The 16363-nt window shown below is 54.6% G+C and overlaps 1 protein-coding gene across 4 annotated transcripts; it reads right to left on the bottom strand.

The window, feature by feature from the left end:
- Positions 1 to 16154, bottom strand: ELOVL1 (ELOVL fatty acid elongase 1). 4 transcript variants are annotated; one of them, XM_082053943.1, is made up of 8 exons: positions 16132 to 16154; positions 5045 to 5106; positions 4545 to 4735; positions 4298 to 4378; positions 4033 to 4089; positions 3618 to 3723; positions 3323 to 3459; positions 1 to 2693 (listed from the first exon to the last, which is right to left on the bottom strand). In XM_082053943.1, the coding sequence occupies exons 2-8, from the start codon at positions 5088 to 5090 to the stop codon at positions 2439 to 2441; spliced, it is 873 nt and encodes a 290-aa protein (XP_081910069.1). In that variant the 5' UTR covers positions 5091 to 5106; positions 16132 to 16154; the 3' UTR covers positions 1 to 2438. The 4 variants fall into 4 exon arrangements, with proteins under 4 accessions (XP_081910069.1, XP_081910068.1, XP_081910066.1 ...); XM_082053942.1 differs by having other exon boundaries at positions 16119 to 16140; XM_082053940.1 differs by lacking the exon at positions 16132 to 16154 and adding an exon at positions 16104 to 16116.
- Positions 16155 to 16363: the final 209 nt, after the last annotated feature.

The raw sequence follows: 16363 nt of genomic DNA, 5'->3' as shown, positions 1-16363 counted from the left end.
TAAGCAGAAGTAGTTGAAGTATTGTTACTATTTTGGGCAAAAGCAAAAAGAGTCCTGTCTTTACCAAGAGCCAGCTGGGTGGAGAGAAGGAGGCAAGGCATGCAAAGCTGGACTGTCACCTACAGTGGTGACTTCTGAGCACTGAACTAACATTATACACCACTTCAGCTAGGAGCAGAACAAGGTCTCCTGCCCATCCTGGTCTCCAGAGAAGCAGCAACTGGGAGAAGCACTCAGGTCCCATTTTAAGGCTTCATATGTAGAAGGGCACTGGGCCCTGTAAAACAGGGTGATGCCCACATGCACTTTGGCAGATTGGTCACACCAGTTCAGGTCACTTGAGGAGATTCTCCTGCATGTCAGAGCCCAGCATTAAGGTGCACAGCAGCCTGGGCTGACCCTGGGCAGGGTCAGCAGAGCTTTCCCTCACACTAAGCCCCATTCTAGGGCTTTGGCTGGACATCCACCAAAGCCCTCCCACACCCCAACCAAACCTACAGTGAAACTCAGCTTCTGGAGACCTGCTGGTCTGACACACTCCTCCTCCCCACCACACACAGCCCAGCCCTGAGTCAGCACCTGGGCTGGCCTCTCTGCTCAGGGCCCAGGCACCAGGTGATGGGGAAGGCAGCACTGCACCCTGGCGCTTAAGCCAGACTGTCTCGGGCAGCAGAGACAGCTCAGCCAAGCCTGCTGCACTTCTGCAGCAAGAGCAGGGCAGCAGCAATATAAGCCACGCTCTGGCCAGCCAGAGCTACATTCTGCACAGATCCATGCTGCAGGGGCATTCACAGATGGCAGCAGCTTTGGCTTCAGCCAATGTCAAAAGCAACAGACTGCTGTTTCATCATTACCTGGGTTTCCCGGGTCTCTCTTCCCACATCTCAGCTCCCCAGGATTTCTGAAAAGCAGTAGCTCATTCTGGGCAGCTGGCCCAGGTCCCAGCTCACACCCACGCTCCACCCCAGCCATTCTTTCACAGGGTGGAACCACTTTCACAACAGGAGCCTTGACACATTTCCTGCCCTGAGCACTGCTCTACTAAAGCACTTGGAAACAATCTGCCATCTGCTTCATCAGCACACTGCTATCTCCCTTTCTTCCCCCAACACACAAACCTGCTGTGCCAGCTGCATCTCCTAGCCCTGCCTCCAACCACATGGGGCAGGACCAAGCACCTGGAACAGCTTCTGAATATAGCAAGCCAGGAAAACAAGAGGGCAGAGCCAATTCTCCTTCTGTCTGTTTATTTGTGGTAGAAGAGCAGCCCAATCTGACAGGGCCTGGCTCCTTCACCTCATCCTCAAGGCCATCAGCATGGTTTTGGTTACAGCCAGAGCAGGTGATGGGCACCAGGCCCAGGAGAGCTGCTGCACTGCCCTGCTGTAGGGCAGCATGCACCTTCACCCAGGCCCAGTGGGACCCACCGAGGCAAGAGGTGCTCACTGTTACACCACAGCAGGGCATGCTACAACCACCTTCCACTGTGCTCACACTGGGCCAGAGCAGGGCTGGTCCCATGCAGGAGAGCCCAGGAGCTGATTCTAGGGGCTATTATTGCTCAAGTCTTGAGCTCTCAGGAATGGAAGTGGTCCAAGACAAGGCTGAGCTTGGCCTCCCTCACTCTGGAGCAAGCCACCAGTTGCCACACAGGATCAGGGAAGTGTGGCTAAAGCACACACCAAGCACCCAGCCCAGGCACAGAACAGCAAGGCGACCTGAGCTTATCATGTGGGGGAGGCACTTTAGGCTGTCACAACCCCTGCTCTGCACTAGGCACGGGGCATGTGTACTGTACTGGGCAGGTCTGGGCCCTCAAGTCCCATACACGCTGTCCCTACATTCTCCACAGCCACGCCTGAGCAGATGCGCCAGGGCAGGACCCCCCACCTGGGCACACAGGGACCAGAAGGGACATGCAGTGCTGTGACTTTGCACAAAGTGGCACAAGGCATGGCAGAGCAGGAGCACTCACGCTTGAGCTGGCAGTGGCAAGCAGCCAGGGACAAGTCTCCTCATCCACCCAGGCTCTGATGAGACAGGGAAAAGGAGAGGGCACCTGGACTGGGACCGGTCTCTTCTTTTGGTCCTACTCAGAAGGAAATGGCCCCCAGGGCAGAAGGGCCAGATGTAGGCACTTGGGGAAAGTTCCTTTGGAAACACTGGAATGGGACTGCAGCCCCACAGCTGTGATGCAGGCAGCTGCCTCTCTGCTCAGCAACACTGAGAAACAGCACAAGCCCCCCCAGGAGCAAGAGAAGTTGCCCATGGCTGCTCAGAGCAGAGGGGCTGGGCATGCAGACAGGACAGCAGGGCTGGGCACAGGGGTACAACAGTCTGTAGGCACTTGACTTGGCTAGTGGCACCCAGGAGCAGGGGAACAGGTCCCAGCTGCCTCTGCCCCTGGGCTCTCATTGGCTCTGGGAGGGCCTTGCCCTCTAGTTGGCTTTGACCTTGCCATTGGTGACGGTGCCATTCTCATGGACGCTGCTACCGTTGTGCTGGGCTGCTTGCTGAGCCACCCTGGGCAACCGTTTGCCCTTGGTGTAGGACTGGTACCAGAAGTTGGAGAAGAGGATGAAGAAGATGGTCCCATAAATCCAGATGAGGTGGATGAAGATGGGGAACTGGTACTGGCAGCTGGGCATGAAGTAATACTGGGAGATGTGGAGGGAGACAATCACAAACTGTGCCTGGGAACAAGGCAGAGCAAGGAAAAGTTATTCATGGGAGCAGGATCAGGGATTTCACCAAAGACCTTTCTAAATGAAACCAACAGGCTCCTTTCCCACTCTGTCCTTATCACACAATCACAGAATGTTAGGGATTGGAAGGGGCCTCGACAGCTCATCCAGTCCAATCCCCCCACCGGAGCAAGAACACCCAGATGAGGTTACACAGGAAGGCATCCAGGCAGGTTTTGAATGTCTGCAGAGAAGGAGACTCCACAACCCCTCTGGGCAGCCTGTTCCAGTGTTCTGTCACCCTCACTGTGAAGTTTCTTCTCATATTTGAGTGGAACCTCCTGTGCTCTTACGGTGAGACACAGCCAGCAGCAGCTGGAAGAGGCAAGCACAGGTCTCTAGGCAGCATGTGCTTCTCAGCCTCCCAACGTGGCTACAGTCCAGGGGCAGCAGGCTGAGCAGCACCCACACCCCAGCCAGGCTGGCAGGGCCAAAGGCCTGCAGGGGGCCAGAACTGCTGGAAACCCACAGTGAGAAGCTACAGAAGAGATAACTACAGCTGCTGGGCGCATCTTTCACAGGTACAAGGGCTGGCCTGCCCCCCACATCACATGCTCTGCTCCACAGCACAGACTCACCAGCTGGATGGCTGTGATGTGCTTCTTCCACCACAGGTACTTCTGAAAGGCAGGTCCTGCTGCTGAGAGCCCATAGTAGAAGTACATGACAACATGCACCATGGAATTGATCATGGCATGGAATGAGCCCATTCCTCCTGTTAAGACAGATTTTCATTAGTGTAAGTCAATCCTCCACAGCAATCAGCCCTATAAGGAACTCCTAGGAGCCCAGCAGGGCCAAAATACCTTTTTCAGCATGCTGGGGTTAACCCCAGCCTTTCCCCAAGCTGTACACCCAGAGTTTCCATCTTACCTGGACCAAACTTCGCTCCCCACCACCAGCTCCAAGGCAGAACAGAATGGTGGAAGAGGTGCAGGAATGTGACCTGTTCATTCTTCTTCCGCAGGACAAAGATCACCTGCAACGAGAGGCCAACAGTATCAAGGACCCGCAGCCCTGGGAGCAGCTAGGGCAGGCTGCGCCACTAATTCAGTGTCTGATCTCTGTAACACTTCACCCCTTCCAAGCCCGCTTCCACCACACATTAGGTCACCCCACAGCTTTCAGGGCTTTAACATGCCAAGAGTAGCGTCCTTGGTGATGCCAGACAGAAGCACTACCAGCGCAGACTGGAAGGGCTGAAGAAAGCACCTACCCAATAGAACACTGGGCCCCAACTACCTGCCTAGAAAGCAGTGACAAGGCCTCCTCAGTAAAAAAATCTCACCGTGTCTGTCAGTTCGATGAACTTGGAGAAGACAAAAAGCCAAGCAACTTTCACCATCTGTAATGGAACAGGTTAATGTTAGACACCCACCTCAGCCTGAACACACCCAGTGACCAAGGGCCTCCATAAAGTAACCCTGATTTAAAACCAAGAGCCAGGGATTGCAAGTCCTCTGCCTCAGGAGAGGCAGGTAGCTGCGACCTTATTGTCCAAACAGAAGCGCTAAAGGCCATCCCCACTTATCAGGAAAGGGACAAGAACTCACCCTGAGGGCCTTGGGGTCCTGTGAGAAGTCCACAGGGTCACATCGCCAGGTGTACCCAGTAAGCCATCCTGCCATCAGGAACTGCAACAAGAGCATCAACATGATGAGGCCCAACACATCACCCACTGCACTGCCCAAGCTCTGTGCAGAAGGGCAGGGAACAGCCTGCAAGAGGGCTTTCCATCACCCATGCAGCCTGTGTGCATTGCTTTATATATGCCAGACAAAGCCTACACTGAGAACTCACCTCATAGACTATGTAAAGTGAGAGTCCCACCAGAAAGAAGTTGTATAGCACCATGAACTTCTTCAGGTTAAAAGGCTTCCTGTTGGCCATTAGCCGGGGACCCAAGGATAGTACAAAGTAGACATATCCAAGAAGGATGCCCATCACAAGGAACGGGGACTGCATCAGAGGATAATCAGCGATGCGGGGGTCTGCAGAGAGAGCCACAGTGCAGAGCGGTTAGCATCCTCACCCTAATCCGCTGCCAGCATGGAGGCAAGGACACGGCAATCCTGTTCTCCTAGGGCAGGAGTGCAAGTGAGGGGCTGCACAGGCACTGAGGCAAGACAGCCTCATAACAGGCAGCCCCAAAAATCCACAGAGCTGCATCTATGCCAGGGCTGAGGCAGGATTCAGCCAGACCCAGACCACTTCAGGGATGACAGACCACGCCCCTGTGCCTGTGGCAGCAAGGCATGTAGTGCCACCTGCCCTGCAGCTGGGCAGAGCCAAACACTCACCTGCTTTCTTCATGAAGTCCTGATACATGGTCACAATCCCCTCCATGGTGGTGGCAGTATCTCTGTGGAGAGAGGAAGGGCAGATCAGGCAGCTGGTAGAGCATAGCCCTGCAGATCAGCAAATTTCAAGTAGAGCTTGAGAGGTACAGTTGTGTATCTGACCAGCATTGCTCTCGGCTCATCACACACCAGCATACACTTCCAGCTGAGCCACGTGCTCCCCACTTCTCACTGAGCCTGGCTCTGTCTCCCCAGCTCTGCTGAGAACCCCATCATCTACCACCAGCAGTCCTTCCAAGGCAGGATCCTAACATCTCAATCCAGCTAGGAACGCTTCCAACCTCAATACTCTATCTCCAGCCCCTGAGTCTTGCTCTCACTTTTCAGGCTCAAGCATTAGCACCCACAACAACCACGATGTTGCCATACCAGCTTTGCCACCCACATCCACCCAGCACACTGCTCTGCCCAGCACTGGTGCAAGGGCTTCCAGGGAGATGCAGAGCTGGCCCACACTCTCCACAGAGCAGTGCTTTTATGATCAGCTTTGGGCTCCTGCTCACTGATCCCCACCAGAGAAACACCACGGCACCACTAGCAGACCCACTGCAGGACAAACAAGTCATCGGTTCAGAAACACCAGTTTCTGGTGTCAGAGTCCCTGGTTTCACATCCGTGCACAAAACCCTCCTAACAAGAACTACCACCCCATCTGAAGGGTGGATGTCAAGAAGATGGGACCAGACTCCCTTCAGTGGTGCCCAATGATAAGATGAGTGGCAATGGGCACAGACTGAAGCACAGGAGCTTCCATCTGAATATGAAGAAAAACTTCTTTACTTTGAAGGTGACAGAGAGAGGTTGTGGAGTCTCCTTCTCCGAAGACACTCAAGACCCGCCCAGACACATTCCTGTGCAATCTACTCTAGGTGAACCTGCTTTAGCAGGTGGGTTGGACTAGATGATATCCAGACGTCCCTTCCAACCCAAAACATTCTGTGATAACCCAGCACCTCAGAGACTAGGTGCATCCTACATGGCAGTGACATTTGCACTCCCCTTCCAGGCAAGGCACAGTATGCCCAGGTAGTGGAGAAAGATGCAGGAAAAGGATATAAGGCTGCAGGGAGGACTGGCACTACCTACACTTGCCCAGCCTAAGAGCACACACCAGACAGCAATCCAGGCAGATGCTTTCCAGAAAAGCTGGAAGGGCTCAGGCTCTTGCTGCTGCAGACAAGTTTGAAACGGTCTCCCCCAGCCCCCTGTGCTCCCCAACCTCACCCCAGCACACAGGACACCAGAGCAGCAGGAAGGGAAGCAGAACACAGGCCCAGCCTCACCTGACTCAGCCACCTGCAAGGGAGGCATTCCCCAGGGCTGCTACCAGACACTCCACCTACCCCTTCCTCCAGGAAGGCACACAGAGATCACTGCCCACACACAGGCCTGGGGAAACAGGTCCCCAGCCCAGTCTCCCCAAGAGGTTTATTGCTGCCGCCACTAGGAAACATGCAGCCTCTCCCAGACCAGCAGGCTGAAGTCAGAGTAACCTTAATCCCAGTAAGGTCCCACCTGGGAGCATCCAGCAGCCACTGCCAACTCAAGCCGTCACCAGCCAGGACCAGCATCACTCCATTTTCACTGCTAGAGGAAGAGCTCAGCGGAGTCCTCTTTGCTCTAGCTGGGGCCCAGGCAGGAGAGCAGCACACACCACTTGTGCAGTGCTACCAGGCACCTACATGACGGGCTTTGCAGGCAGTAATCCTCACAGAGGCCCGGCACACATCGTTCAGGCTCACCATCCCCTGCAGATCACCTTGGTGCAGCAACAGTGCTGGCTCTGTGCCTGCCCAGTCATACCCCCTGTGCTCCCCCAAACTGGGAAGTGCCACCCAACCTCTCTGCAACTGCACTGGGGTGGAAAAATGTCTCCCCTTCAACTCCAGGCCCCAAAGTACCCATTCCTCCAAGCAAGGCTCCAGAGCAGCATGCACAGCCACAGACCCCAAGTGCAGAGCTCAAGTTTTGCTATGCTTCGAAAGCACAGAAGGGGGCTCCCCATGCCACCTCAGAGGCAGCTACAGCAACAGGGCAAAGCACACTCAGGACTGATCCCCACACCTCAGGGCCACCAGCAGCAGAAGAGATGCTTACCTTCCCAATCCAAGGTTTCAAGAGGTTTAATAGCAAGTAATACTCAGTTGTAGTATCACTGTGATACAAGTAATATTTAAGGTCCTGGGCACTGCCAAGATCATCCACTCTCCACACGCAGAGGCCAGAAAAGTATAGCAGCAACTACAGCATCCTTGAGAGCCACCCAATGCTCCAGCTGTGGGGAATGCAGTAAGTACAAGTCCTGAAAGCTGCTGAGCTTTATGTTGCTTTAATGGCTAAGAGCAAGCTCCAAACTTGTCTGTCTAGTTTCAGCTTTCAACCACTACATCCAGCTACACCTTTATTTGCTAGATTGAGGAGCCCTCAAGAGTTAGTTCCCAGCACAGGTACCTGACTATTCAAACTCTGTTTATCTTATCAAGCTGAATGAGTCAGCCTTACTATAAGACCAGGGCAGACACAAAGCTCCTGCAGAGTACTTGCCTATTTTAGGCAGGCTAGGATGAGAAGACAGTATCAGTCACCCGTGAGCTCAGACCTACATCTCACACTGCAGGGCAACACTTGAGCTCAGGCACCACAGCTTACTTTGTGGACCCCGATGCCAGCAAGGCTCCAGCGCCACTGGCCAACCAGGACCCCAGCTCAAAACAATTCAGGGTCTCAACGATACTGTACACTTGGGTGAGAAGTCTCACATTGCAGTTTCACCCTGACAAACCCGCTAAAAGCTGCACAGAGCACACAGCAGACAAGGGCCCTCCTGGCAGCAGCCCTGAACCCAGACAACTATCCCCCCAAGTACTGGGAAAAATCTCACTTCAACCTGACACTAGTACAGAAGTCCCCATGAGTGTGAACAGCAACAAGTCCCTCTTACTGCTGTGTCCTGTGAAGCACCTCCAGCACCCCTATAGCTAGACACGCCACAGGGTGACAGGAGGCATTGGAGCTGTCCTGAACATGGGCTTTGGGCAAGCACCAGGACTCCTGCCAGGGCAGAGCTAGCAGTATAATGCTACAGGCGCTTAAGAGAAGGACCTATGCGTTTTCCACAGCTTCCCTACTCAGAACATCCTGCTGCATTCAGCTAACAGAGCAACCACAACTCCAGGGAATGTCCAAGGTCTTCGGGTCTTTGCAGGACATGGTATCCACACTGGCATGCTACACGGTCCCGCATTAGGCAGATGCTGAAGTGTGCCTTGCTCGGTGAGCAAATTTAGCCATGTCTCACCCTCCTCTGTCTCCCAAGGGGCAGCCCCTGGCCTCAGGGTGTTGGCAGCTGAGCTGCAAAAGGGAGAGTGTCTGGGAACCTGAACTCACCTCTACCATTTCCTCTGTGCACAACACCAGCACCTGATGTCCTTCTGCACTTTGAGAGGCATCTGCTCTTGCTGCCCTCCAATGCTACACCACACATCAGTGGCTGGTGTCTGTCCTCTCTGCACAAAGGAGCCACTTACTCTCCTTTGACTCCTCCTAGATCCTGATCCTCTTGTGCAAGGAACTGAGAGGAGACAGGGAACCCAAAGCTGAGCCTTGAACAGCTGAAGGGAAGTCAAGCAAATAGGTCCAAGTACCTCAAAGCACCAGGAACCCTTAGGGCCCCAACAAATCCTGCACAATACCTAGAAACCTTGCAACACTCTACCACCTCTCACCAACAGGGTGTCACTCCCCACATCAGTGAGAAAGTTTCCACTGTTTACAAGCCAGAGCACTGGGCCACAGTCTGTCCCAGTAACCAACATCAAGGATTAGATACTTGCTTACACCATGCAATGTGTAGACCGCACATCTCCAACAAGCTATACAGCTAATTAGTGCAACTTCAGCAAGAACAGCAAAACCCTTTATAACCAGCCCCAGCAGCCCAAGAGCAGTCAGATCACAGCATTGTGAACCACGACACTGACAGAACAGAGCTCAACCCAATTAATTGTGTTAACAGCGTCACAGGGTGCATCTCTCCCCACACAGCAACCATCTGCAAAAGACACTCAGCCCCAGCCATGCAACACCAACACTCCTACCTCATCAGCATTTGAATCAGAAATCAGTCCTATAATAAGCGTGAAAGCAAGCCACCCTAATCTCCTCACTAGTTTAATTACAGGCAGCACCAAAACAGTCTGGTAGGTGGCCACAGAGCTGCCACCCCAGGGAGAGCTGGCACAGGGCCCTTGCTGAACTGGCTGAAGCAGGCCTGGCTCCCGTAGCTCTCCCAAGGGAGCTGCAACCCTCAAAGGAAGGTCAGGAGATAAGCAGTTTGCCATCTATCAAACCAGCCTACATCCCTGACCTACAAGCTGGCAGCAAGGCTTGCTGTTTGATGCAACTCTGAGGAAGAGGCATCTTCATCTTCCAGCTCTCCACCACAGCAGCTGCCCAGCTTCCTGAAGCTCCAGCAAGTCACTATGGGGTCCAGCAGGGCCTGCATGCAGCTCCATGCATTCAGGGAGATGTTTCCCAGCAGAGATATGGGGACATGTGTTTCAGAAGCATCTGCCTCTATAGAAGAGTGGGATTGACCAACCCAGGGTCCAGTGGTGGGGCCAGGAACAGACAGGGCTGTGCACAGCACACACTCATGTTGTCATCAAACCATCACCAAGAGCTGTCAGTCACAGCTCCAGAAGCTCTCCTGAGCTTACACACAAGTGAATCCAGCAAGCTGAGGAAACAAAACCATTCCTACCCTGAACAACACCCAAGCAACAAGGCGGCCAGAACAAGACAAGAGGGAGAAGGAGCTCAGCCAGCCCTAAGCAGCAAAACCCTGTTCTTTATCAGCTCTGCTGCAGGATTGCTCTAAAGTTTACAGGTAAAGCCTAGAAAACTGGATTTGGATCTCCTCCTTCTGTCCCTCTGTGCTCAGGCAAAAGGGAGAGGGGCTCGTAACAAGACAGCGCACACTTGCTTCCCACACAGCATCTCAGGGCACCAGCTCAAGCACAGGCAGCAGAGAGTACTCAACAGGAGAGCTGGATTCAAGTACACCTGCATTACAGCAAACGATTTTAGCCATCTGACTGCAGATTCAGTTAAGGCACTGTCGTCCACATGTTACTAAAGTCACACTGTTCCCTCAAAAGAAATCACGGCCTAAAGAGGTGCCTGTGAACCAGCTCACAGGGCACAGAAGACCAGTCTGGCAGGTGAGCATGATCTGCTATGTTTCAAGTGTGGAACACCATACCAGCACATCAGCGCAGGGCAGCAGCTCTCCTAGCCAGGCATCGTGGTTCTGAGCATTCAGCACAGACTCTGATCAGAGTCTGAGAACAAGCAGCCCCAGAACTCTCAGCCCATGACATAACTACAAAGTCCACAAGGAAACTTCATGCTAACACCACCAGGTAAGTTTTCCTACTTGAACTGCATCTATTTGTCACTTCCTCTGGCTCAGCGACCTCATGCTGAGTGTCGAAGGACACCGCTAACAGCTTGCTGCCATCTACTCTGCATCAGTGTACTCTGAAGTCAGCCTAGGAGGACTGTGTTCACAGAGAAGGGATCCAAACTCTTAAACCCTCAATACGCAACAGCTCTTGCAAGAGCTGCGCTGCAGCTGGCACAGGAGTCACACTGGCTGGGTGCTGCTCCTGGCACATGGGCTGCCAGTGGTGGGAAGTGACCTGTCTGAAGCTGAGGAGTTTCCCCATCGTCACCAAGTGTGTGTCAATACCCTCCTTCCACTATCTCAAGCAGTGGCTGTGAAACCCTGAGGCCTTTGGGTAACATCCTATGAACAGAGATTAAGCTGTTCTATTCCCATGCTCACTGGGAGCAGAGAGGGCAAGAGGAGACTGCCAGATTAGCAGGCAAGCTCTGCAGAGCCTGGGCAGTCAGCATGGCAGCCCACAAGCTCTGGGAAGGAGCAAGCCCATTGCAATAAGGTACTGATAACCTTGTACAAAAAACAAGGCAGGTAATCAGACTTCAAGGTCCCACAAGAGCATACATGGCAGTAAAAGGCCTATATGCACAGCACACAGTGGGGCTTTTTTCAGGGACAGCACCTCCCCAAGCTGATCAGGCAAGCTGTTAGGGGTAGGTTTATTCCTTATCACATTCAACACCAGTGGCTGCATATTCAGGGCACTGGTATCAGTACAGATGAGAGTAGTCAGAGAAAAAGCAGGGAAAAAGCAAAATTAGGCATGAAGTCTGACATAGCAAAGAATGAGGGAGTAAAGAAATGAGGGAAGAAAAGAAACAGAGGGTGAGATACCTACAGAAGTGGAAAATAAGGTATTTCCTTCCCAAGCTAACCATACCAAGCTGTGTCCACTCCCTCGTGCAGCACCAGCTGAGCACGGAAGGAGGTGAAGATGGCTGGGCTCCCTCCCTGAAGGGATGGCACCCATCAGCCCCCCCAGATGACAGGAGAGCATTTGGGACAGACAGAACCAGGGCAGCAACAGAGGAGGACAGGCAAGATTAGACCAAGCCAGGCTGGCTCCTGACACCTGTTTCCAGATCTAGGTCAAGCCTTCCAAAGCCCTCTAGCAGATGAACACAGAGCATCTCTACCTGGAGGTGGGACGCACAACACCAGAGCATTCATCTCTGTGGTTTTAATCATTATGCAAATGCCTTACCACAAGGCTTCATCTCTGTTCCCACAGTCATGTCTATGATCACTACACTGTAATGATTACTGTACTCTGTCCCAACCAGGCCTACATTAATTGGGCAGGCACACCAAGACAAGTCAGATATTAGAAGTCTAAAAAGCAAGATGCAGGAAGGACAGACTCCTGAAATGCCTCCAACAGCTCTGTTTGGACCAGCCATGAAGCCCAAGTGTGAACCCAGAGCCACTTGTCATTGAGACAAGAGGTCACTGTCTGGAAATCACCATGACATCTGCTTTGGACCCCCATACCCTCTGCACCAAGGCAGTACAGTCACATAAACACCCTCTAGCAAGGGAAGGGATGTTCACTGGCAATGCTAGAGCTGCCAGAGACTCCAGTAGCACAGTAGAAGCACCACAGACCCCAACAGGGCTGAGGTTTAACAGATACCACCTTTAACATGGGTCACAGCCCACCACACACATGAAAAGACGAATTTGGCACGATTATCACAAGTGTACATGGACCACTCCAAGCCAGGGCCTGCTGTTCCTGCTGCTGGTCCTGTACAGCCAGATAAAGCCTCTTAGGGTTAAGTAGAAGCAGCATGAGATAAAACTCTGTATATATAAAGAGAAAAATCTATTAACAAACCATGAGAGTTGATCTGATCCACAGGGTAAGAGCACTCCTTGTAGCCAGGATGGACAACTTGCTGCCTAGTGACAGTTTACCAATCTGATCCATCCCACAGAGAAGGAACAAGCAGAAATTAAACACCCTGAGAGATGCTAAGGGAAAAAAATCAAGAACCACGAGACCTGGTTACCACATCCCCAGCCCCAAGCCACTGAAGTCTCAGATAACATCCCGGCACAGACCTGCTGGTGGGGAGCTGGCTGTGGCAGCTGCAACATGCCATCTCTGAGCAACAACAGCCTCAACTCCTGCAGGGAAAAGCCCTGGCTCCTGGGGACCAGCTCCTCCCTGCAGGAGCCCAGGCTGCCTCACCTGTCTGACTGGTGAGAACCAGACTTTCCAGCCCTAGTACTCCCACCATCCACAAGCCAGCAGGGCACATGCTAGCACAAATCCAACAGGATAGCACAGAAACACCAAAGATATCTTGGGCCATCACAGGCACCACTCCCAGTATCTCCTGTAAGCTTCTTCCTAAAGGAAGGATCTCAGCCTGAGCATTGTCTGGGCTGTAACCCCAGCAGAAGAGGGGAAAGCATTCACCCACAACCTTCAAGGACAGTGCCAAGCTAAACACATAGCAATGCACCTGCTCCTGATGACAGCTTCAAAGCTTCCTGGGGATGCAAAGCTTTCCTCCGCTAGGAGACAAAGGAGACACTATGCACCTTGAATAAACTCAATTATTTTCACCTCCAATACATAGTGCAAGACACCTCTACACCAGATCGAGTTTTTACTATCCTAGCCTCAGCTTTAACAGTACTTTATCTCATATTACGTTTCTGCCCTGAAGGACTAGATATAATCCCCCCCATCTCACAGACTTTCAAGAAACAGAGGTGAGGATACAATGCAGGGCAGGACTGTGGAGGCACAGGCTGTGTGTGCAGCATGGTTTAATCCCCACAGTGAGATGCAGCAAGGAGATGCTGCAACAGCTGGCATTGTGCTACTTCTCAAAGGAACAGACTGTCAGCAGGAGCTCACACCCATGAGCTAGAGGGGCTTCCTAGAAAAGAGACACAGCAGTCTTGGTCAAGCCCCAGGGGTTCAGCCAGCTGTTTGACTCTCTAAACCATCCTCAAGAAGCTGCCCAGCAGGTCTGGTGGGAAGGTCAGCTCCATCCAGCAAGGAATCTGCCCTGGCTGCATTCTGGCAGAAGAGAACATGGTCAATTTGGGATGGATGCACTGCTGCATAGGCAATTCTGGCCTCCAAGACGGGAAGAGATGCTCTACTGGAACACACTAGCAGGGAAAGCACCCAATATTATCCCATGCTGTCCACTGAGCATAGGAAGGTGTGTTTACCTCACTTTTTCCTGCCCTTGGGACTCCAGAACCAAGGTGGTCCATCATGGGGAAAGCACCTCACAGAGCCCCTGCAGAAGCAGCCAGGCACAGTGGCATACAGACTGTCCCCCCCAAAGCCTTCCCTCCTGTCAATGCCTGTGCACTTACACTGCTGCAGAGACCAAAAACAAGCAGCTTTCCTACTGCCTCTTCATTATAAGGGAGGAACAAACCCTCATAAGAGACCTACAGACCAACTCTAGTGCTGCCTGTGAAAGATCAGATGAGCATTTGTCCATGGTTATTAAACCTGCAGTTTCCCTGCAAGCACAGAGCCTTGTAGCCCAAGGTGAGCTTGCAGCCAGGCTACTGCTGCCACCAGGAGGGTGACAGGGACCTCCTCCTCCTCCCACCGGCGTTCCAGAGCAAGGGCCAGAGGGAGGCCAAGCACCTACACGAGCAGGCACTCAAAGCTAACATTGTGTGGCAGCAGCAGGGCAGGCCTGGTACTGCCACCCTGCCCGGAGGAGGAGGGAAGAGCCATCTCAATGGCACATTGATGTGCAGGAGAAAGCTCTCCGGCCACTGAGCAGCAGTGCTGCCAGCGGAGGCTGCTCTCGCCCCGCTGGCCCACAGCTTTCCTCAGCAGCTCAGCATCCCCACAGCTCTCAGCCAGGGCCGAGCTCCACAGCCGCACCAGCACGGAAAGTGTTGGGGAGCCAGCACAGCCGGCGTCCCCATACAACGTCCCCCATGTGCCTCGCTCCCACCCTCAGCAATGTGGCTTCAGCACAGGCCCCTTGCCCCGCCGCCGGCTGGATGGAGCGCGGCGGCCCGCGGGGACCCGTCCCGCCGCCTCCAGCCCGGGAGCGGGAAGCGCGGGCGGCTCCCGGCGCGGCCTCGGGGTGGGGCGCCGCCGGGGCCTAGCGCCGCTGCGGGCCCCGGAAGCGCCGAGCCGCGGCCCGGCCGAGCGCCGGCACCACCGCCAGCGGGGCCTGTACGGCCGGGCCCGCGGCTGCCACCCGGCTGGGGCTGCGGAGAACGGCCGCTGCGTGTCCCAGCGAGACCCCGCGCCGCTCCGCGGTCACCGGGGGGGTTAAGCCACCCTCCAGTGAGCCCCGGGTGCGGCCTGTGCTGCTGCCGGCTGGAGGAACGGGCCGGGACCAGACACGGAGCTGTCCCCAGCCGCAGCAGAACCACCAACAGCGCGATGCCGATCTCCTTCCTGGAAGCTCTGCAGCCAGCAGATTCCGAGCCGGGAGGAAACAAGCCCCTGGCTCAGGGCCCATGGCTGCCAGCAGCAGGGAGGCAGCCCCAGCACAGCCAGGAGCCCGTCCCCAGCATGGCCACTGCACACAAACCTGCCGGGATGGAGACCAGGGTGTTCGTGGCCAGGGTACAGCCAGCAAGGAGACACTAAGTCCTCCCTCCTGGCAGGCTGGGAAAGCATCCCAAGCACTGCACCGAGACAGCACAGAGGGGACTCTGGCATACAGCTGCCCCCAAGGAGGGCAACTCGGCTGCGGGAAGATTACACCCTTCCCTGGGCACCCTAGAGGGTGCCCCGGCACAGCGGCACCAGGTCATGAACCAGGGGCGCTGGGCGTGCTGCAACTCCTCACAGCATCAGCTGCTCTTAAAAACTATTTTAACAATCCAACTCGGATTCCACTTACCTTCCTCCTGGCAGGCTTGCACACCACTGGCTGTCACATAGAGCCACACCGCTTATCACAGTTATCCCCCGCTCCAGGGGGGTGACAGCCCCCACCAGCACCTTCCTGCCTGTTGGCAGCCGCACCCAGCCTCACCATCTGCCAAGGGCATGTCACAACACCCTTCCCGCCCATCTGGCCACAACCTCCCCAAACTCATCCCTCTGACGCTTTGGCGATGGAGATATCACCCACCTCCTCCCATGCTCTGGAGCATCCCAGGTGACAGGGACACAGGCACACACGAGCCTCTTCCCACTGTTTAGTGGCTGTCAAGACAGCACATGGCCTTGCCAGGGCAGGGCCCACCATCTGCAACAGGCAAAGCTTCACTCCCAAAGCAGCTAAACCCCACTAAGGCCTCAGCACTTCCCTGATCTGTAACTACCTTCAGCAAACAGCCCCAAAAGCCCTTCCAGCACCATCAGCAAACCCCAACCCACCAGCGAGCTCAGAGACCTCCTCCTAAGCCTCTTCAAACTCCCCACACACAATAACCTGAAAGGACCCCTAAGAAAGACCAGGCACCCTCAGGCCAGCCCCACCAGGCAGAGCTGAACCCATCATTCATCTCCCCTGCAGGTTCGTCATTCCCTCCCAACACCCACCGGCCCGGCGGGATATTCCTTTCCCCCACGTGTACCCCATCCCCCCGTACCGCACGCACTCACCACCAGCCGCACCCCGCTCTGCCCGCCACCACCGCTGCCCCGCCCTTAAATAGGGCTGCCCTACCCCCCTCACCGCTGCCGATTGGCCTAGGGGGAGAGCTCCACCTCCTGGGGCGGAGCTCGCTACTTGAGACCAATCGGCGCTGGCGTCGGGGCCCACCCATTCCGTGGCCACGCCCACATCGACAGCGGCTGGGAGATCGGGGCCGCGCAGCGCCGTGACGTTTCGGGA

The sequence above is a fragment of the Streptopelia decaocto genome, assembly GCF_964273445.1.
Source record: "Streptopelia decaocto genome assembly, chromosome: 5".
Classification (NCBI taxonomy): Eukaryota; Metazoa; Chordata; class Aves; order Columbiformes; family Columbidae; genus Streptopelia; species Streptopelia decaocto.
This window is presented reverse-complemented; position numbering and strand designations above follow the sequence as displayed.